At 37.5% G+C, this 23,131-nt stretch overlaps 1 protein-coding gene across 1 annotated transcript; it reads right to left on the bottom strand.

Annotated features, from left to right (window-relative positions):
- Positions 1-7,697: 7,697 nt before the first annotated feature.
- On the bottom strand, positions 7,698-22,631 carry LOC149262433 (eukaryotic translation initiation factor 3 subunit A-like). The gene is made up of 6 exons (XM_089379330.1): positions 22,380-22,631; positions 22,178-22,207; positions 11,929-12,129; positions 8,442-8,603; positions 8,198-8,356; positions 7,698-8,111 (listed from the first exon to the last, which is right to left on the bottom strand). Exons 1-6 carry the CDS (start codon positions 22,629-22,631, stop codon positions 7,698-7,700), a joined length of 1,218 nt encoding a protein of 405 aa, XP_089235456.1.
- Between the last annotated feature and the right edge of the window lie 500 nt (positions 22,632-23,131).

Genomic DNA, 23,131 nt, shown 5'->3' with positions numbered 1-23,131 from the left:
TCGTTGCTTGTACTTGGCATTTGATTTCTCCAGAATTTCATGGACCTTATGGTGAATATGTTGGATGTGCTCAATGAATCTGTTTGCCCTATCTGTTTCGGACTGAGATGAGTCGAATCTGTGTGAGTAGCTGCAAATGGCATGGCCACATCAATGGGACATAGTGGTTGGAATCCCAAACCCACCTGAAAAGGGTTGTGGCCAGTCGAGCTATGGAGAGCCTGGTTGTAGCTGTGCTAAACATAGGGGAGGCTCTCGTCCCATGTGCGAGGATGCTTTGAGTTGTACATGTGCAGAATGTGTACGATCATCCTGTTGACAACCTCTGTCTTGCCATCAGTTTGAGGATGGAAGGCCGTGGACTTAGTGAGTTTGGTATTCAGCATCGACCAGAGACTGGACCAAAATGTACTGAGGAACCTACTATCCCGATTTGAGATGATAGACTGTGGGATCCCAAAGTGTACCCACACTCATTCAAAGAAGAGTTTAGCAATGGCTTCTGCTATGATATTCTTCTTGCAGGCCGCCATAATGGCCATCTTCGAGGACCTATCGATGACCACAAAAACACAGTCGTTTCCATGCTTAGTGGAAGGAAGGCTTGACATGCAATCCATGGAGATTGATTCCCAAGGTCGACTAGGGGTAGGTAGTAGGGTATAGAGGCGTTGCTTCTTGATGGTTGGTTTGGCAATGGCGCAGGCAGTGCATGATCTGATGTACTTCTTGACATCCTGTCAAAGATTCGGCCAATAGAAATACTTTTGTAATACTGCCACCGTTTTCTCGACCCCGAAATGCCCAACAGCCAAACTATAGTGTGCTTCCCAAATAATCTTGGCACGCTCACTTGAAGGAACACAAAGGTGACCCAGGTGGCATAACAGTGCATCCTGGAGGTGAAAATCTTGAACATGCTGACCCTCCAAGAGTGTCTGGTATATGTGGCTGAATTCTGGGTCGATTTGTAGAGAAGTGGCCAATCAGAAGTCTCGTGCCCACAAGAGTTGAGCACAGTAGTTAACGCCATGATCGGTGGTCGACTAAGGAAATCTGCAACATTATTGGTGTTTCCCTTCTTATACTTAACATTCAAAGGGAACTGTTGCAAGTATGTGGACCACTTCTCATGGTGATCATTCTGCAGTTTCCCTTGGGTATGTATGAACTGCAGGGGTCAGTGGTCTGTGTGGATGACCGTTTCCTTCCCCAAAATGTAATGCTTCCATTGTCGACAGGCCTACACAATGGAATACATCTCTTTGTCATAAGTGGGATACTTCCGGACTATGTCTAAAAGTGTCTCACTTTGATATGCCACTGGATGCCCGTGTTGAGTAAGGACTGCCCTAATAGCATAGTTAGAGGCATATGTCTCGACCTCAAATGGTTGTTGCAAGTCTGGTAATGCGAGCACTGGAGTCGTGCAGAGGTAATCTTTCAACTCTGTGAATGCCTTCTGTTGAGATTCAGACCAAAAGAATTTTGCTTTCGCTCCTCCCTTGGTGACTTGACTCAAGGGCCAAGTGATATGAGAAAATCCCAACATGAACCTGTAGTAGAAGTTGGCAAGACCTAGAAAGTTGCGGAGCTCTATCAGAGTGGTTGGAGATGGCCAATCCTGAATGACTTGGATCTTGGCTGGATCCACATGCACCCCCTGTTCATCAATAATGTATCCTATATACTGAACCTGGGTCATGCCAAAAGTGCATTTCTCCAAATTGGCACATAACTTGTGTTACCGCAATGTTTGGAGAACCTGTCGGATGTGGTGGAGGTGTTCTTCCCAACTCTGGCTGAAGATCAGGATGTCATCCAAGTATACCACTACAAATGAGTTGGTGAATGGCCACAGGATGTCATCCATTAGCCTCATGAAGGTTGCAGGAGCATTCGTCAATCCGAAGGCATAACCAACCATTCGAAAAGGCCCTCCTTGGCTTTGAAGGTAGTCTTCCACACATCGGAGGGTTCAATTAGTACCTGGTGATATCGTCACTTCAAATCGATCTTGTTGAAATATTTTTTCCCCCTTCAGTTGGTCCAGGAGGTCATCAATCTGTGGGATCGGGTACCTATTATGGACAGTGATCTTGTTTAGCACCCGATAGTCAATACAAAGTCTCCAAGTCCCATCCTTCTTCTATACCAACACAATCGGGCTCCCATAGGGCGATGAACTCAGACGGATGTGACCTTTCTACATCAGCTCCTAAATTTGCCTCTTGATTTCATCATTCTCCAGAATGGAGTGCCGATATATTGGTCCATTGGGCAGCGACGCAGCTGGGGTCAGATCGATGGAGTGCTTGACCTAACAGTGCAGAGGAACCCCTGTGGGGAAGGTGAAGATGTCCTCGTACTCCTCCACGACCTTGTCCATCTGTAGTTGTCGTGTGAAGGGGCCCTATCTGAAGGTCGTGGCCATCGTCTTCTTCTTTCCTTGAGGGCATATCATCAAGAAAACAAATTTACTGGTTTTGGAAATGAGCTTACTGCATTATTTTGAAGTAACCAAAGAGATGGCGGTAGGCGATGCTACCTCTGGTATCCTGTACAACTTATTTCCCAAAGTAACAATAATAGCACGGGGCCTTGATTAATACACAACATGTCACTTCCACAAGTAATGTTGTCCTAATAATACATCACAAACTTCAAGGGGAGCAATGTCACACAATACCTCATCCGTGAAGGGCTTGATGTTGTATGGAAGGCGACACTGCTGGCTCACGTGAAGATCCCGTCCTTGGTGAAGCCACCCGATGGTGTACAGTTGTGGATGTGCTATGGTCGGTAAGCCCAGTCGCTTCACGACCTCTGCCGAAATGAGGTTCTTTTAGATCCCACTGTCGACAATGAACTGTAGCGGGGAGCCCTTTACCCACATCTGGGAGTGGAAGAGATGCTCCTCCTCCTCTGGATCTTCGTGTTCCTCCTTCTGGATCAACTCTCTTGAAGAAGGCTTGGACAATATTTTAACGCATCTTGACTTCTCCACTGCACGGACATAATACATCTCTTTGGAGGAGTAGGCGAATGTGGTTGTAACGTTCCATTGATGGGGCTAGCAGGTTTACATGGTGTATTGTATGATTTTGACTTACACTTCTTTTATAATAAGAGCCAACACATTTTCATGCATATGTTGTTATTGTAGTTGCACTGTTCTGGTTGCCTTAATGATATATGTTGTTTAATTTACGTGCTTGTGTATGAACTGATTTGTATGAAATTATACGAATCTTGTTGTTAATATGTTTCATATGTTATTAATGTTGTCACCGTCCGTGTCGACTGCTCTGCTGGACATCAAACAAACCTTTCCCATGAACCTGGTTATATCAACCGTCACACTTGTCTCGGACTGATCTGTGAGTGTTGTTCGTTTTATCTTATCTTGTATGTTATGACTGTCGCATCCGTGTCGACTGCTCTGCCGGAAGCTATGCATGTCCTTTTTCTTGTGTGTTCCTAGCCGAGTTGGGACCGATCCCTTTCAACTTGGAACTCACCTTCACCTTCCTCTCCCTTTGAAGTGTTGGAACCTCTTATACTCATTCCTTGACTCACTGCATCAGTCACACCCTTGCCACTGATAGAATTATCTTACTTGCTTCTGTGCGACATCGCGATCAAGGCATTACCTTACGACCCACTGTTGGGACTCCTACACCAAACGGTGTGAGGTCTAATTGGGACTTCTTACTAGGGACATCCCCTTGACATGTTGGCGGGTCCAGCACTCTCAACAGGATCATTATCAATAAAATGTATTGGTTATTTGACAATCATTAGGTGCACTAATGAGATGCGCCTATTTATAAGAACGTATGGTCTAATGGAATGGAACACCGAAAACATAAGTTCCTCCATGCATCATAAATTTGGGTGTACTTAGTGTGTCATGTATATTTTGAAGACACTGATGCTTCTTGTATATTTGGAAGCACCATTTATTTATGTCCAATGTCTATTTTTGACACATTGATATTTCCATTATTTAGTTGGGAGTATCATTTATTCATCTCCAAATTTAAAGCATTGCAATATTTTTATGAGCATTGAATAGATTCATCATTTCAAATATTTTTTAGCTTTGAATCTAATTTAGAGCACTAGCGCTTCATGTACCGTACTATTCATATCATGCTATGATAGGGAAACAAGCATAGAATATGTCTACCTTGACACATTGATGTTTTTTGTATAATTAGGAGCAACATCTATTAATGTCCAAAGTTGAAGTGTTATGAGGATTCTTTATGTATAATGAGAACATTATTTATGTTTGACATATTGGTGTTTTTCCACGTCCAAATATGTTGCGAACTTCAAATATTTAGTTAGGTGCATTTACATGGATAGATTGATGATTTATGTATAACGAGAGCATCGCTTATCCTATTTTTGATAAATAAATGTTTTTGTATAATGGGAGCACCATTTATTTGTATCATGTTATGGGCATAGAATAGCTATGTTTTTTACACATGATGCTTTTTTATATAATATCAGCTCCAAATATTCATATCATTTTGTGATGCATGTAGGTCTACTTTTGACACATTGACGTTAATTATATTACTAGAAGCATTGTCTATTCATGTCCAAATTTGAAGTGTTGTGATGTTCCTGTGAGGACGTTAAAATGCTTTGGGAGCATAGAATAATTATTATTTTTCACATTGATATTAATTTGTATAATTGGGAGCATCGTCTATCCAAAATTAAATGTTGCAAAGTTCTTGTGAGCATATAATATATTCAATGCTTCAACTCTTGTTTAGCTTCGGATCATGTTTGGAGCATTGATGTTCTATGTACCATTTATTCAAACCATGTTGTGATACCCTTGTCAACATAAAATAGATTCACTTTTGGCACATTAATGTTTTTTTGGTATAATAATGGGCTCCATCTATTAGTTCCACGTTGTAATGTTAATTAAGCATAAAATAGGTTTAATGGTTTAAATCTTGTTTTACTTCAAATCTCATTTGGAGCACTATTCTTTCATGTATATCGAAAAATAAAATTTAAACATGCTTCATGAGTTTTGAAAAGTTTTGAAAGAAAACAACATATATTAATGATATAGGTTGGAATTTAAGAGTCAAAACAATGAGTATGAGCCAATTTGACCATCAAATACGATTAAAAAGTAATATTAACAAGTATTTTAATTTTTCAATCATATTTTTTTTTTTTGAAAGATATCTCAAAATGATGATTATGTAGTTTGTCTCAAATTATCTCAAAATGTTGCTTGAAAGATGTTTCAAACATCACTATAGCTTTGGTATAAGAGAATCAATCCATTTAGTTATGGTTGGATAGAGTGTTATTAATAATAAACAATAATTCTAAAACTAGATTTATCCTCACCTTCCATTTTCCCTTCATGTTTAGTTATGGTTGGATAGAGTGTTATTAATAATAAACAATAATTCTAAAACTAGATTTATCCTCACCTTCCATTTTCCCTTCATGTTGGCTACTTCGTAGGATTCAATTTTCTTTTATTATTTTCATTATTATTATTTGGTATTATTTGTACTATGATCACTACAAATACATACCCTAAGCTTCAAAATTTATTTATTCTTTTCCAAAATTATAGTGTTTTGATTATTTGGGCAACATACTCATTGATATTAGAAGGCTAAGACAAAACATGGCACATGAAATAAATAAATAAAAGTTGTAAAGAAAGCTTAACTAAACATGTGGCATGATGGTTATAATTTTAGGGATTTTAATGTGCTTTCCAACCAGACAAGAATTGCATGAACACCTTAACTATGATACCTTTTCCCATGTGGTGATTAGTGATAACTTCTTGTGCTTCTCTTGTCTATTTATAGCAGAAGAACTAATGACCAAAGGTAAACATGGAGAACTTACTCCTTGCTAAATCAATTTTAAGTTGATCGCCAATAAATAAGCATGGGACTAACCAATGTATTGATGGAAATTGACAAAGTGATTACCTATGGTTTTGTCAAACAATAGTTTAATATGGATCACTTCACCAAGTGACCAATATTAAGATTCAAGGATCTTTTAAGATCATATGAGGAGATTTTGTAGGTGAGAAAAGCCACCTCACTTTTTGATAGGTTTTTTCAATGTTCCTTTCTTCCTTTCTCTTTTTCCAATGAATTTACCCAATCAAATAATATGAAGTCTAACTTCTTGTATTTGTTTGAAATTTAACTTCTCACCATTTGAAGCATTGTACTTTGTATAATATAGGATAATGAGGTATAGAAACTAAAGATGTCTTAACAAGCTCTTTGTTTCTTACAATTATCAATCACATATTCCATCTTCAAATTATATGAATGGATATTATGTTATTAATTTTCCATTATTATGGATTAAAAGCCATATTTACAATAAGCACATATGTTTAGAAAGCATTTATATAATTAACTTTTAGCACTTCTTCTAATGCTTTTTAACACCCTTGCATGGACACAAATTTTCATTTATTAGTATCTACAAACTTTGATATTTATATTTCGTTTGGCCTAAATTTCTTCTAATGATTTTTAACACCCATATATAGACACAAATTTTCATTTACTAATATCTACAATGTGATATTTATATTTTGTTTGGCCTAAATAATTTAGAATTTTAATACCTATAGATGATCGAATGACATTGTGCCATACATAAATCACTTTACAATCAAGGCTAAATGTTAAATTGAATATGTAATATATGATACTTATATCTCTTCTCAACAAAACGCATAATATTATATGCACCAACAAAATATGTATACAATAAGTTGTGAAATTAAATGTAGAATTTTTATTTTTTTTATCACAAATATCATAATAACTAATATTATAATATTCATTTTTTGGTCACATATAAATAAAAAAATTATATATAACTAAAAAAATTAATCATATATAACTAAAAAATTTGATAAGGTAAAAAAAACAAATAATAATTCTAAAACTCTAGCCTCACAGGGTTAAGTGAGTTGGTAATCACAATGCGGTGAAGTTTGTTAGAAAGACGGGCTCTGTACTAAAGGTCACAAGTTCAAATCCCCACTTACCCTAGTGCAGCTCCCAGTGGCTATAAAAGTAACAGTCATAATCGACCAATAACAATGATAATCGACCCTGTGTAACGCAAATCACGAAACCACTATAATAAAAAAATAATAATTCTAAAAACATGGCCAACACTCAACATCTTCCTTCAATAGGGAAGGATACTCTTCGTAATAATTATCTTGTGAAGAAACACAGAGGAAAAAATAGCTTCCAAATAACTCATCATTCCTAGAAATTCAAATCCTAATATCAATTATATTAATGTGAAAATGATATATATTTTATAATCCAACTAAAGGATAAATTCTTTAATAAATAAAATTTGAATAATGAAGGGCATTATTTTGCCTCGTGGCCAAATCTGAATGCAGACACGAGGGACGTGGCCCATAAACAGCATGGCAACCATGAACACCAAACTGGACTTGGCAGGGATTTCACACATTACTACACTTACATTGAGACTTCCTAAACAGTTACCACCTGGAATTTGGAACGTCCACGTGTCAACCCACAAAGTTGTAATCCCCTGCCCTAATAACAACTCATCAATCCAAAATTATTGACTATCTAAACTCTTAAAATCCTGAAGATAAGTTGCTTCCAATGTCACCAACCCTGATCCCTGTGCCACCTGCAATGAGAGCACAGGTCACGATCAACATCATCCGAGCTGGCAGCCCTGCCACGCGGAGCATCAGTTGTCGTCCCACTCTGGACCGTTTCTGCTTCTGCGCTACTGACGCTTGCAACCTGGGCGTTCCTGCTGCGCCAGCTGTCGTCCGATGCCGTGCTATTATGTCCCCACCTGTCAAGTGAACGCCGACGCTCTCGAGGAATGTAGTGCCAAGTGTACAGCGGAGCACCTTCTCCGCGATGGAATTGCCACGTGTCAGCGTCGTCCTCTGCTGAACTGTCTGTCGATGACGTGGACGTCGTAAAGTCGGGTTCCTCTTCCTCTTCCTGCTGTTCTGCAAAATACTCCCCACGAGATCCATTCCTCCATCTGCCGGTATACAGCTCCTGCAATAAATACACAAAACGAATAAACGCAATGCCCATCAGCCGAAAAATAACAAGCACAGATTGGGGCAACGATGGGTACTTACAGAGTCGTAGCCATGAATTGGTTTTTCAGTGTAACTTGGAAAATCCACCACTCGGCGAATTTTAGTGGGTTGTGCTGTAGAATGTATTAACTCGCGAGCCCTGGCCTGGCGCAACAAACGGTTGCGCAGGGCGTGGTCGTAGCTCTCGATGCCATGTCCCTGTAAAAGCTAGAAAATTAGAATTTCCATAATTATACATCAAATAAATACAGACATCCTACTTATAAAAATGGACCACGACCACCTTGAAGTGAATAACGCCCCTCCTAGTGATCCACTCCACCTCGTTGTCCAAAATTCCATGCTGGCTAGCTTCAATCAGAAGGTGCTTCACCTCTGAAAGAGTCAGAAAAGGTAGAATGCTGTGAAGATCTTCAAATTTCAAGATGTGATATGTTGTAGAAGCCTGCACAAACCGGCCATAAAATTATTCCCTGTAAGTTAATTATCTGTATGAGTAGTTTTTAGTTTTTAAGTTTGAGGGAACTCAAGGTTTTTGCCACAATTTTATGGAATATAATTTATTTAAAGGAAAGAGATTTTTGTAACTTGATCCCAGCGCACAGACATAACACCATTCATACCGACACCACACATTACTCATACCTTTAAGACCGATACCGACACCACACACTACTCATACCTTTTAAGACCGATTAATATGGTGTTTTTTTTTTATCTCAATGTAATTTGTAAATTAATAATTTACATGAATTTAAGTTGATTTAATTATTAATTACAATTATAATTATTTATGTAAAAAAATAATGTAATTTAAGGAAGCTAAAAATTTTTTAATTAATAATACAACAAAACTCAGGTTTTTCTTGGGTTGATCCTATTTCTAAGGTTCATCTCCCATTTATTCAAGGGACCACTGATAGGATTGCCACGGAATAATGTTTCCTCTTCATTCAAACCTCTAAGGACCATTAGGAATTCTCTTGGTTTAGTTAAAGACCATATCGACTTGAAGGACATGAAAGACGTTTACTTGGTTGAAAGGCGTTTACTTGGTTCACTTGGTTTCATGTTCCTGTGGTACTCCATATATTGGAGAAACAGATCGATCAATTAACCAAAGGATCCATGAGTGCATGACAGACACTAGACACAATCATTCCCACTCATCAGCTCTAGTTGAGCATGCAGAGAAATCCAAGCACCATGTCTGTATTGAAGATTCTATAGTCATTGCTAGGGTTGACCATTTCCGCCATAGGAAGCTTAGGGAGGCTATTGAGATTGAAAGACATGCTAGGCCTTTCAAAGAGGCTGTAAGGAGTCCAGAGTTAACACTGCTTGGGTTGATCCTATCTCTAAGGTTCATCTCCCATTTATTCAAGGGAACATTGACAGGATTGCCACGGAGTAATGTTTCCTCTTCATTCAAACCTCTAAGGACCATTAGAAATTCTCTTGGTTCAGTTAAAGACCGTATCGACCTAAAGGACATGAAAGACGTTTACTTGGTTGAAAGGCTACTTGGTTCACTTGGTTCCGTGTTCTTGTGGTACTACATATATTGGAGAAACAGATCGATCAATTAACCAAAGGATCCATGAGCGCGTGACAGACACTAGACACAATCATTCCCGCTCATCAGTTCTAGTTGAGCATGCGGAGAAATCCAAGCACCATGTCTGTATTGAAGATTCTAGAGTCATTGCTAGGGTTGACCATTTCCACCATAGGAAGCTTAGGGAGGCTATTGAGATTGAAAGACATGCTAGGAATCTCAATAGAGATGATGGTTGGAAGTTGAGTAAAAGTTGGATTCCGACCCTCTCCTTATGATCTCTTTTTCGTTTTATTTGTTTATAGGTTTATATGCTCAAGCTCCTTTGTACTTTATGTGTTGTAATTCCCTCCTCTTTATATCTTATGTCCTTGGAAGTTGAGTAAAAGTTGGATTCCGACCCTCGCCTTATGATCTCTTTTTCGTTTTATTTGTTTATAGGTTTATATGCTCAAGCTCCTTTGTACTTTATATATTGTAATTCCCTCCTCTTTATATCTTATGTCCTCATTTTGATTCGTTTTTGACCCCCTTTTTTACTTAATTAAAATCAATTATTAAACTCCTATTTACTTCAATAATATATAGTTCTATACTTTATTAGTTTTTGATATTTTTATAAAACTCCTTGCATCTGTTTTTAACCCTTATTATTAATGATTATTCTTAGCTATATATTATTCCTTAATGCTATTGTATAACTAAATTTATAATAATAATTAATCCATAACCCTTTTAGATAACCTTATTCGTTACATTTGAGATTTTGCTAGATTTAAATCTCTTAACCTTATTATTTTTTAATATTACATAGCAGCTAGTATTAACTTATTCTCAAACCTTATAACTTTATTATTATTTAATAACACTATTTTATCACCCCCTTATTAATTCTCTTAACAAGCTTCATACTTCTAACTTCTACTTTATAACTAAAATTATTTTTTTTAATAATTTATAATTAATTTTAGAATATTAAATCTAATTATAAATTAAAAAATTATTTACTTGTTTGACTATTCTCCAATGGCTAGTTTTCAACTACTAACTTTGGGCAACTACTATTTATTCATGAAGATTGTATGGTTTTTTCACCTTGTCCTGAGGATGAACCACATTGGTTGGTTCGAAACGTCGACCTAATCCTAATGATCCTAATGATGTGATTAATCTGAATGACATTTAACGACATTTATCTAGTTTTCAACTGCTAACTTTGGGCAATTACTATTTATTCATGAAGATTGTATGATTTTTTCACCTTGTTTTGAGGGTGAACCACATTGGTTGGTTCGAAACGTCGACCTAATCCTAATGATCCTAATGATGTGATTAATCCGAATGACATTTATCTATTTTTCAACCGCTAACTTTGGGCAATTACTATTTATTCACGGAGATTGTATGATTTTTTCACCTTGTCATGAGGATGAACACGGAGATTGTATGATTTTTTCACCTTGTCATGAGGATGAACCACATTGGTTGGTTCGAAACGTCAACCTAATCCTAATGATCCTAAAGATGTGATTAATCCAAACGACATTTATCTACTATATAGATCACAAAAGTCTCAGATCTAACAATAAAATTATTATTATTATTATTATTATTATTATTATTTTTTGTAATTTGATAAGTTAAAATGTTTAATCCTAAGAATTCTAATGGTGGGATTAATCCAAACGACATTTATCTACTATATAAATCACAAAAGTCTCATATCTAACAATAAAATTATTATTTTTATTTTTATTTTTATTTTTTTAATTTTTTTTTTGTAATTTAACCAAACTAAAATATTTAACTAAGATAACAGGATAACATCTTTACTTAAACTACCCTATATAAATCACAAAAGTCTCATATCTAACAATAAAATTATTATTTTTATTTTTATTTTTTTAATTTTTTTTTGTAATTCGACCAAATTAAAATATTTAACTAAGATAACAGGATAACATCTTTACTTAAACTACCCTAAAAATCACTAGAAATTTTAAAAAACAACACATTAGTAGAAAAATCAACCATTTTGTGATGACACTACCCATGTTTTATTTATATATATATATATATATATATATAATCTAAACTCCAAAGTCTTCTTTAAACTTTTAAATAGTAGAAGATTTGCATTTCCATCCACCATAGTGTTTATAACACCATTAAACACAGGTTGACATCTTATATTTTCAATGGTCGCTTTTACCTTTTTCAACACTCTTAAAACGATGAGCTTCCGCAATTTGGAAGCGTAGTAATGGATCAGCTGCGGGTGGAGAGTCGACAAGAGTGATCGGGCTTCTGCTGCAAGATCCGCTGGGTAGCACTCAATGGCATCAGTTTCTTCAAGCAGATGGAACAACCTCCTTACTAGTAGTGGAACATGTGCCAGAATATCCTGTGAGACCTGTGATAGGACAATGCAAAAATCAAGAAAGAATACATTTATTGAAAACCTGATCAATTCTCTTTTAATAGAAGAAATTGAGAATGTGGTATATGTGATGTTATAAATTTTTTAATATATTTATAATTAAGATAAATTGCTCAATTCAATGGCAGCATTAATATTGTGAACAATGCCTATATGGAAAAGAAGGAAAATTGGGAATCCCATGAAGATTTGAAGTGAGACGAAAACATTCAAAAAAAATATAATGATTTGATTAAATAAAATGAAAATTTCAAATATTATTGCAAACAAAGGAAAAAGTGTAAGTAAATTTTAAATACTATTGCAAATAAAGAAAAATTTGAGAATAAGTATAAGATTTTTATATATGAGAAAAATAAGTCAAAAGCATTCAATTAAGCTATAAAGATTTGATGCTATTTGAGTAACAAGACCAAACAAACACTTAATTTAATATGAAGATTCCAAATAACTAAATGAAAACACTAAATTTGATACGAAAATTGTAAACAAGAAAAATTGACAATGAAATTGTGTTGCTACAATTTTCTTTCTGTAAGTGAATGAGTCAAAAGTGGTACAAGGACCACAAGAAATATCGTTTTCTCCCAATTTGTATTTTCTGATTGATTTGGAGAAGCAGTGATGTAGGTATTGAACAAACAACAGTTTATGTTCATGAATAACTTTTTGAGTGGCAGGAAGAGCGAGGATGCTCCGATCTTTCGTGATGTAGCGCCTCAGGTTCTAGGGTAAGCCCTCGTGGACTTTCTGCAGCCGCTATCACTCCTCATCTGAATCTTACCTACAGATTTCCCTTCTATTACGGTGTGTGGTCAGGCTCCTTCCCTTTCACTCAACCGTTACCACTCCACTGACTCCTTTCACGACTGCCAAAATGGATTCGGAAGTCATCGACTATTCAGCCGACCCAAATCCATATGAGGAGATTTGGACGCACCCACATGCCGTGTTGGGATCTGGCTTCTTTTGCTCACTACTTCGCCTGCTGTCTGCATAGATACCTGTCACGGATTGCCCTGGGACATCTATGCCCCACCTGCCATATTCCGATGCTCTGGACACATCTTCTGGCTTGGATTGTCCTCTGCTTTCCCCTGCAACCCTCAATCTCATCGCACTTGCATCCCTCCTTCTCCCTCTTTCGATTCCCCACTCCCTGACCTCCCTCTCCCTACCGCTCCCTCCGACACCCCCTCATCCACCGAAATCACTCAGCCTGGGCTTTCCTCCCCCAACTTCTCCACTCCGGCTAGCATCTCTAACCCTATCCTTAACTGTCCTCTGCTCTGTTTCCCCATTCCCTCGGGATGCTTCAGTACACCTGTCCCTAGCCCTAAGAGCACCCCTCAACCCCCATAAGCGGCACATCAAGGCAGCAGGGACCCCTTCCGAGACCACCCGGTGGCTCCAAGATCCAACAAAGTAAAGAAAGGGAAGTGAGTAAAGGTGAAAGACAAGGACATCAACCTCACGATGGGAGAGGTGGTGGATACGGTCAACAAGGTTCTTGTGGATCAAGTCAGAGGGTGAAACTACTCTGCAGAATGTCTATGACTCTGGACCATGGAAATTTGCAGTTCACTTCTTAAGGAAGTGCCCTTGATTATTGTTCTCACCCATGGGTGGTTTGCTCTCAGATTCCACAGGGAGGAGTATACAGATTGGGTCCTCTCGCAATATTGGCACATTGAACTTGCCCCGGTGCTGCTTAAACGATGGAGCCCCTATTTGACCCAGAAAGGGAACAGGTTGGTGCAAGGCTGATTTGGGTTTGTCTTCCAGGGCTACCAATGCATTTTTGGTCGGAGGATGTGTTCATTCGCATAGGCAATGCCCTGGGGACTTATCTAGAACATGACAAGACATATGAATCTTCAGGCAACATGTCCATGGCGCGAATCTTGGTCCATCTAGATACAAGGGAAGGATTGGAGGAGAAGATCACCCTCCACTAGAGACATTTTTCTCGCAAGCAAATCCTTGATTATGAAGGGGTCCCCTTCCAATGCCGAAGATGTCACAAGGTAGGGCACTTGTATAAGGAATGTCCTCTCGTTTCACCATCATCTCCTCCATATGCAAAGGGAAAAAAGTATATGCAGCCTGATGAACCACAAGTGGAAGATTAGCCTTCACGTCCTGCTAATCCAATGGATGCGGTTGGGGACACTCCTCGGCCAACTTGTTCTGTCCAAGTTCCACCTATATACACGCCCATGACAAGATCTCGAATTGTTGCAGCAACTGTTCCATCCATGGGTACAACTCCTCCTCTTTGTTCCTCTGTTTTGCAATTTAGTAATTTCATGCATTCTTTGTCTGCATTTGCATCCATCCCTTGTATGATCTCCACTCCTATCAATTTTTCGCTTGACCCACCTCCAACTATCTTTATCACCACTCTCCCTACTGTGTTTTCTTCGGGCCAATCCGATCCATCTGTGTCAGTGACTTCCTCCCGATCACATTCATATAACCTCTGTTTCTGAATCCCTGCACTTTTGGAATCAATTGGATTAGGTATTTCATCTTCGACTGTGGAGACCAAACCCTCCCGGGGGTGTCCCTCTAATATTTCTAAAGCCATTAAGCTTGCAAGGGTTGATGTGGCCCTTGGCAGATAGAACACCATCAAAAGGGTACTTAGAGCACAGGAAACCCTAGCTATGGTTCCCCCATGAAGTGGCTATCTTTTAATTGCAGGGGTTTAGCTAGTCCCTCCAAAAAACTAGCTCTGAAGAGGCTTTTGGATTCTGAGCCTTGCGATATTATTTTTCTACAAGAGACCCTAGGTATGGCAAAGCAGATTAACCGAATCCTACACACTTTGAAGCCTTGTGATATTATTTTTCTACAAGAAACCTTAGGTATGGCAGAGCATATTAACCATATCCTACACTCTTTGAAGCCTGGTTGGAGCTTTCAAGCCTTGGATGTCATAGGGCGATCGGGGGGTATTGCTATGGGTGTAAACTCCCGTACCATTAAACCTATCTCTGCATGGGGTGGCCATGGGTACCTTGGTTTGGACATTTTCTCCGCGGAGCTGGGCAAGAATCTTCGCATTGTTAATATATATGCTCCTAATCATAATAGACTGGATTTCTGGAACAATCTATTAGGGCTCTCTCTAATCAACAAGACTACCATATTAGTAGGAGACCTAAATTTCACCATTGGCCATGAAGAATCCCAAGGTCATCACTCACAGTTGGATCCCCTCTCTGACCAACTAGAACTACTATTGGAGCAACATCACCTTATATATATCCCTATGAACAAAAATATGCCAACTTGGCACAATAGAAGGATTGGAGATGCAACATTAGGCATAAGATTGGATCGTTTTCTCATCCATGAAGATCTGATAGCATCCTTCCCCCGTGGATCATCTATTTAGAGTTGGCTGGCCCATCACAAAATCCCAGGTCTCCTTTTAAATTCAATGTGACCTAGTTAAAGGACCTTGATTATCACAGATTAGTTACTGAGTATTGGAGAGACCACCCACTATCAAATGATCATTGTGTGGTAGAGGGATTCTATTGTAACCTAGTGAATCTTAAAAGACTCTCCATAAACTGGGAAAAAGACAAAAAGTTCAGGGATGAACAGACTCTCTGTGACATTGAGCGCCAAATTGATGATCTGACTAATGACCAAGGCAGAGGGTACACCACTATTGAAGCAAAGGCCACATTGACGGGTTTGGAGGCCCAAAGATCCAAGATTTTATTGGAACGGGAAGAGACATGGAGACTCATAAGTAGAGCTATCTGGCTTCAAGCAAGGGATGACAACACAAAGTTCTTTCATAACTTTTCCAAAGGGGGGAGGGCCAACAATACTATATGGCATATGTCAACTAAACAAGGGCAGTTGACTCACACTTTTCATCAACTGGTACAATTGGGGAATACTCACTTTAGGCAGCTCTTCAAAGCTCCCCCGTAGAGCAACACTTGTAGAAATTATTCGAATTGCTGGGCATTTCCCTAGATTTGTGGATCCAGACTCAGTGGAGGATCTTATCAAACCTATATCAATAGGAGAACTAGAGAGCACATTGAAATGGTTCAAGAAGGATAAAGTCTAGGGTCGGACGGCTGGTCGGTGGAATTCTATCTATTCTTCTTCGATATCATTGGTCCGGATCTTCTCAAGGTAATCGAGGAATGCAAAACTTCTGGGAGATTGTATGAAGCCATTAACACTACTTTCATAGCCCTTATTCCTAAGGTGGACTCCCCTCAATCCTTTAGTGATTTCTGGCCCATCTCCCTTTGCAACTGCCTATACAAGATTATTGCTAAGATCATTGAAAATCGTATCAAGCCGATACTATCCGATAACATATCCTCTGAACAATTTTCCTTTCTCCACAATCGATAGATCCATGAAGCCATTGGCACTGCCCAGGAAGCCCTTCACTCCATCAAGTTGAAGAATCTAAAAGGAGCCATTCTCAAAATTGATCTCTCAAAGGCCTTTGACCATGTCAGTTGGCTATACATCAGGATGATATTAACTCACCTTGGATTCCCTATTCCCTTCATTTGATGGATTATGTGTTGCATTACATATGTCTCTTTCAGTGTCCTCATAAATGGATCTACTTCCTACTTCTTCCATGCAGAGAGGGGACTCCGACAGGGATGCCCACTCTCCCCTCTTCTCTTCCTAATTGTCATGGAAGGTTTAAGCAGCTAATCTCATTTGAAAAAAGGGAAGGGAGGCTACAGGGACTCAAGATCACGGACCAATGCATACTTACTCACCTCCTGTTCGTGGATGATGTACTTATATTCCTCAATGGAGGCATACATGACTTCAACACTCTTTCTGAGGTTCTGCGATTTTTTTGTACAACCAATTTTGTACAGCCATGGGGATGGAAATCAACCGACCAAAATCCACCATTACCTATTCGGCTTGCTCTCCACAGGAACACCGTCATGCATATCAAAAATTCCCCTTCCAAAGTCTACAACTGGAGGATGGATTGAAATACCTGGGCTTCCACATAAAATCTCATGGATACAAAATTGTTGACTGGACCTGGTTGGTAGCTAAGGTAGAAAAAAGGTTAAGCAACTGGAGCCATCAACTCTTGTCTAAGGTAGGGCGTCTAGTGCTTATTAAATATGTTCTTGAAGCCACCCGGGTCTATTGGATGTCTCTCGCCTGGATTCCTCAAGGCATTCTATCTAGAATATAAAGGATTTGTTGTAATTTCTTATGGAAGGGGCATAAGGAAGGTAAACCCTTTTCTTGGGTCAAATGGAGTTGAATTGCTATACCTAAAAAATGGGGGGGATGGGGCCTCAAGGATCTCCCAGCTTTCGCTCATGCATTGGTGGCCAAATTGGGTTGGCTCCTCCTAACGACCAAAAATTTATGGACAGAAGTCGTCATTTATAAATATATATGGCCTCAGAATATAATGGATTAGGTTCGGCTCCCATCTTGGAACAAACATGGAATATTTGTTATCTAGAAAGTAGTCATACAAACTCTCCCCATTATCAAGAGTGGGCTAACATGGCGAATCGGCAATAGTACAGTAGCTCGCATTGGGATTGATCCATGGATTGGATGTGGCAATATGTACAACCTTACCCTAGATGATTGAATTTCTTAACAACAAAGGCATCATCACCATAGCTCATATCATGGATCGGATGAATACTACTATTTTTCAAAAAGTTTGGATGTCTACAACTGATCTCAGTATCCCCAATCTGTGGAGTCAGGAGTGGAGGTATTATACAAACGCATTACCAGAATCACATGTGCGAATAAGGGACGACGAGGATGAATTGATTTGGGCTCCGACAGTGCATGGGGCATACACACCTAAAGATGGATACCCCATCATCCACGCTACTCATAAGCCCAATGTACTGGAAATTTAGTGGCAAATGATCTGGAAACTCAAGGCACCGCCCTGCATGCACCTCTTCATGTGGAATATGATCATGAATAAGATACCCACCAGTACTGATCTCATGAAAAGATATTTTCAGGGTCATCTTGGTGTGTTTTATGCCTCCAGGAGGAGGAATCAAATGAGAATTTATTTTTGTCTTGCACTATCACACAACAAATATGGGAACACGTGTGGTCCATGCTAAACATCAACCAGAGATGGGAAGGGAACTGCATTAAGGAAGCATGGAACAGTTGGTGGAATGTAGCCCCCACCATGAAAATCTGAAACCTCCCTTTGATCCTGTGTTGGAATATTTGGTTATGCAGCAACAATATTATTTTCAAAAGCAAGCAAATCAGGTGGCCTCTGATTACCTCAAGAATTTGCAACAGCTATAATGAAATCCTGGACGAGGACATACCCACCTCAACTCGAACTATCACCCCTGAAGTAATAGATCATGCTCGTCACTGGGCCTACTTTGATGGTTCAGCCCAAGAACAGGGACATGGGGGGGGGACTCCTACTCCACCTATTTGATTCACATTTCTTCTGAATTCGTATGGGCTTGGGTGTGGGCACAAACAATTATGCTGAGCTCATCTCGCTTCGTCATCTATCATATTTTGCACTAAATCAAAACTATAGACACTTACAAATCTTTGGGGACTCTAATATTGTCATAAATTGGTTCAATTGCACATCTGCATGCCATGTTCATTCACTCAGGAACATTTTGGATGATGCATTATTTTTAAAATCATAATTTGATCAGATTTCATGTACTCATATTTAGAAGGAGCGCAACAAATCTACGAATTAGCTTTCAAAAGAGGTAGCGCATCAACCTAGGGGTGAATGGCTAATACATGAACAAAGACAAGGACAAGCCTACCAGTACGATCACAGAACTTATATAGAACAGATGTAGCAAAGGGCCAATAGGCCCTAAATTTATCATAGATTTTTGAGGCACCAACAAACAAAAAATTCACAAAAAAAATATTTTTTTTGAAATTTTGTAATACTTTTTGTAAACACTTACTAATCTCTGAAGTTCCACCCTACTTGGGTTATATGTACAGACTTATACTATTATGATTACTACGGTCACACGTATAGCATATGCCACAAGCATTTACAGTGTGTAATTTTCCATATATAATAGAAAATTATGATTTTTCCCCGGGAAAAAAAATAGTTTATGTTCATAGGGATATCATTAAATCAATGGCATTTTTCAATGAGGTTGGCCCTAAAAAATAAATGTAAAACACAGGCAAGTCAAATCCAAAAATATATGGAGGGTTTCCCGATCGGTTTCTTTGATCGTGCCTGCAAGAAGAGGAAATGTGGATGTGGGGTTTTCATTAAAATCAGTCCAATTTTCTACTATCATTTCTGGTGTGAAGGAGGTAAAAGAACCAACAATAGAGCAGAGATTATTGCCTTAGGGGTGTGTTATCTGTCGCAAATCGGTTAGGAATTAAGAAATTGCAACTATATGGAGATGCAAAGAACATCATCAATTGGCTTAAGGATCACAATGTTTTCAACCCGCATATATTATCAAATTGGATGAAACATATTAGAGTCCTGGTAAATTACTTCCAGCACATCCAATTTGAACATGTTTCCAGGGAACAAAATACAACGACTGACCTCCTATCCAAAAGAGGTTTGAAGGTGGAACCTGGTAAGATCTTTTATGCAGTTTATGAAAACCATGTTAAGATCAAGGAAGACTACATAAATTTCATGTGATGCTACTAGCTTTGGTCATTTCTTGTAGATGTCATGGACAGGTTTTTCGTAACACTATTTTTTGAAGTACTATGTTTATTAGACTAGCATATGAGGAGTTAACTTTATAAACGTTTGATAGGAAAGTACACAGGGAAAAAGGCCATATATCATAAATCAAGGGAAATTGAGTAGCATAGAAGATAATGGTACAAAAAGATGGGTTATTTTGTAGATTATATTTTTGTAAATGGGATGGGCAGAGAATAGTAGAGATACTGAGATACAAGATATTTGCACTTCCTCTTTTATAATGAATGAAGTGTTTATTTTTACTAAAAAAAAATTAGTGAGTCAAAAGCATTTAATTCTGCTTCTGCATGATAATTTCAGCAAATAAGGAAGAAGTGCTCAATATGGCATGAGGACTTAAGTAAAAGATGAGTAGTGCTAAATATGACATGAAGATTTGAGCCGGAGAGAAGCACTCAATATGGCATTAACATTTAAACAAGATCGGAAAATATAAACTATGAACAAGTAAGATGAAAACATATAAACTAACAAAAGATAGTATGCTATAAACAAACAAAAAAATGAAAATAAGGTACATGTGATGTTAGATTTCCTAATTATGAGAGATTGGAGCAAGCAAGATGGAAACGCTCAATTTAGCATGAATGTTGAAAACAAGGAGAAATTACAAATAAGTAAATATAAAACATGGGGTTTCCTTGTTGAACAATATCTTACCACACTCATTCATAAAGGGCGCTTTTAAATTGTGAAAAATATAGTCAATATATTGTAAGTATTCGGGTGAGGGGGTGTGAGATAGGGAGGATTATAGATATTGGGGTATAAGAAGAGGTATTTTAAAAATAAGGGTTATTTTTAGTAAAAATATGTATTGGTAGTGGTTCAACAAAAGGAATTTGGAAATTTTTATAGGAGTATTCTTTCAGATCTCACAATTGTAGGTACAATGACATAGGTTCACTAAGTGGAAACTCCATAACAAAAATGTAATAAAATCTAGTGAGTCTATAATGTAAATAAGAAAAATTGAAATGAAGTACATGAAATAAATTATTCTATGCATAACTAAATTAGTTAAAAGCACTAAATTTAACATGAACACTCAATTCTGACCTATATTGCAAACAAAGAGATTGCATATAAATATGACATAAAAACTTGAATAAATAAAATAAAAACATTCATTCCACTTATATTACAAACAAGGGCAAGGCACATTGAGAAAGAAAGGTGTGTAATACATTTCCAAAGTAAAACGAAAACACTATATTCAACAGACATTTTGAAAATTAAAAAAACTACATATAATCATATTAATGTCAAGTTATATAAACTTATAAAAATCTTTAAATTAAGAATTTTTTAAAACACCATTTATTCAGCCTATAGAAGGAACATTGAAAAAAAAGAGTTGTCCCGAATAAGACAATAATACAATCTATTTTAAATTTTTAAAAATATTTTGAAACATTATGAAATAAACATTTTTTCCAAATAAATAATTTTTTTTTTCAAAATGTTACATAATGTTATTGATTATCCATTTATATAAGTAAATTAATTTTACGATTAAGTATATATATAAAACCAAACAGTCTACAAGATCTAATAAATATGTAATGAACGTAAATAATTTTTTTTTAGAAGATTTTTTGGCGAAAATCACATAGAGATACTTTTGTTGACCCGTTTCGAACCAACCAATGTGGTTCATCGTCAGGACAAGTTGAGTGAACAGATCTCGCATTGCACATTAAATAGATAGGGCAGAATATCCAATGACCCAATTTTCTAGACAGGTAACGGCTAGAATGACAACAGCTAGAAAAGACCGGGAAACAGCTAGTTTGACTTTGATAAGGGGTATAAACTTTATTTATTTAATTAAGTTAATTTAATATACTTGTTAACGTAATTGTATTAACTTTATTTATTTAATTAAGTTAATTTAATATACTTGTTAACGTAATTGTATCAAAGTCAAACTAACTGTTTCCCGGTCTTTTCTAGCTGTTGTCATTCTAGCCGTTACCTGTCTAGAAAATTGGGTCATTGGATATTCTGCCCTATCTATTTAATGTGCAATGCGAGATCTGTTCACTCAACTTGTCCTGACGATGAACCACACGGGTTGGTTCGAAATGCGTCGACAAAAGTATCTTTATGTAATTTTCGCCAAAGAATCTTCTCAAAAATTGATATGGATCACAGAGGCCTAAATTCAATCAAATATATTCTATTAAAAACACAGTTAATTCGCTATACAGATGCATTATGATATTGTTGGTGTAAAAATAAGCTTACCAGAGCAGACAATAGGCCCTCGCGTGATAACTGCCATCAAACCAGAAGACAATTACACAGGGTTTCAGCATTAATTAGAAGAAAAAGACTCCATAACTGCTATCCAACCGGAAAGGCATTTACGAATGGATTCAGGTGAGAAAAGGGGAGAGATAAATTGAAATATTTGATGATAAACCAAAAGAAAATAAAACTCTGGTACCATTTGCCTAGTAGCCCCCATAAGAATCGAGTCCTTTCTTATTGTATATTCATACTTTCTTTCCCTATTGTCGGCATAAAGAGGCACAGATAGAGCTGCTAATAACACAGCCGAAGCCCTTAGCTCCAACTCCGAACTCGACATACTCTTTTTTTCTAAGATGAATCTTAGGTACAACGAAATGGCATGATACAAATCGCAATCCACTGCCTTGAAGATCTTGGATAACTGAGCGTAGTAATTACGCATCATGCCTAAAGACAGAGGAAGCTGGGCAGCTCGAGCCAGGAAATGAATGTCCTCTACTGTGCGGAAAGCCTCCTGCTCAATACATAACAAACAGACCATGAACATGAACACATCTAAATATATTGAGATAGGATAGCCAATATCATTTTGGGCTCTATAGATTGCAAATATTGGTTAATCCCAGTTTATGGATGAATAGAAGTATGTATATTAAATTTTTGAAATATTTTAGAATTTTAAATCAATTTACATTTATCAAATATTTTGTTAAAATCAGTACAGATTTATTTTAACTCTGGATTTATTTAGCATCGAGAAAGATCAAATCTCTCAAAATGTAATTCGTGGAAAAGTTTGTAGATTTGATTTTTTTTGAAATATTTCATAATTCGAAATCAAATTACTTTCAGCAAGCATTCTGTTAAAACCATCATAAATCCATCCTAATTCTGGATCTACCAAGCACCAAGAGGGATCAAATCTCTCAAAATGTAACTTGAAAG

The sequence above is a fragment of the Pinus tabuliformis genome, chromosome 6, assembly GCF_031772625.1.
Source record: "Pinus tabuliformis cultivar Carrire ecotype Pingquan chromosome 6, CPIR1, whole genome shotgun sequence".
Lineage (NCBI taxonomy): Eukaryota > Viridiplantae > Streptophyta > Pinopsida > Pinales > Pinaceae > Pinus > Pinus tabuliformis.
This window is presented reverse-complemented; position numbering and strand designations above follow the sequence as displayed.

Coding starts and splice junctions, on each gene's coding strand:
- LOC149262433 (XM_089379330.1), bottom strand. CDS start 22,631: ATGATGCGTAATTACTACGCTCAGTTATCCAAGATCTTCAAGGCAGTG. Junction 22,208..22,379: donor TGGGGGCTACTAGGCAAATG/GTACCAGAGTTT, acceptor GTTTGATGGCAG/TTATCACGCGAGGGCCTATT. Junction 8,112..8,197: donor CAATTCATGGCTACGACTCT/GTAAGTACCCAT, acceptor TATTTATTGCAG/GAGCTGTATACCGGCAGATG.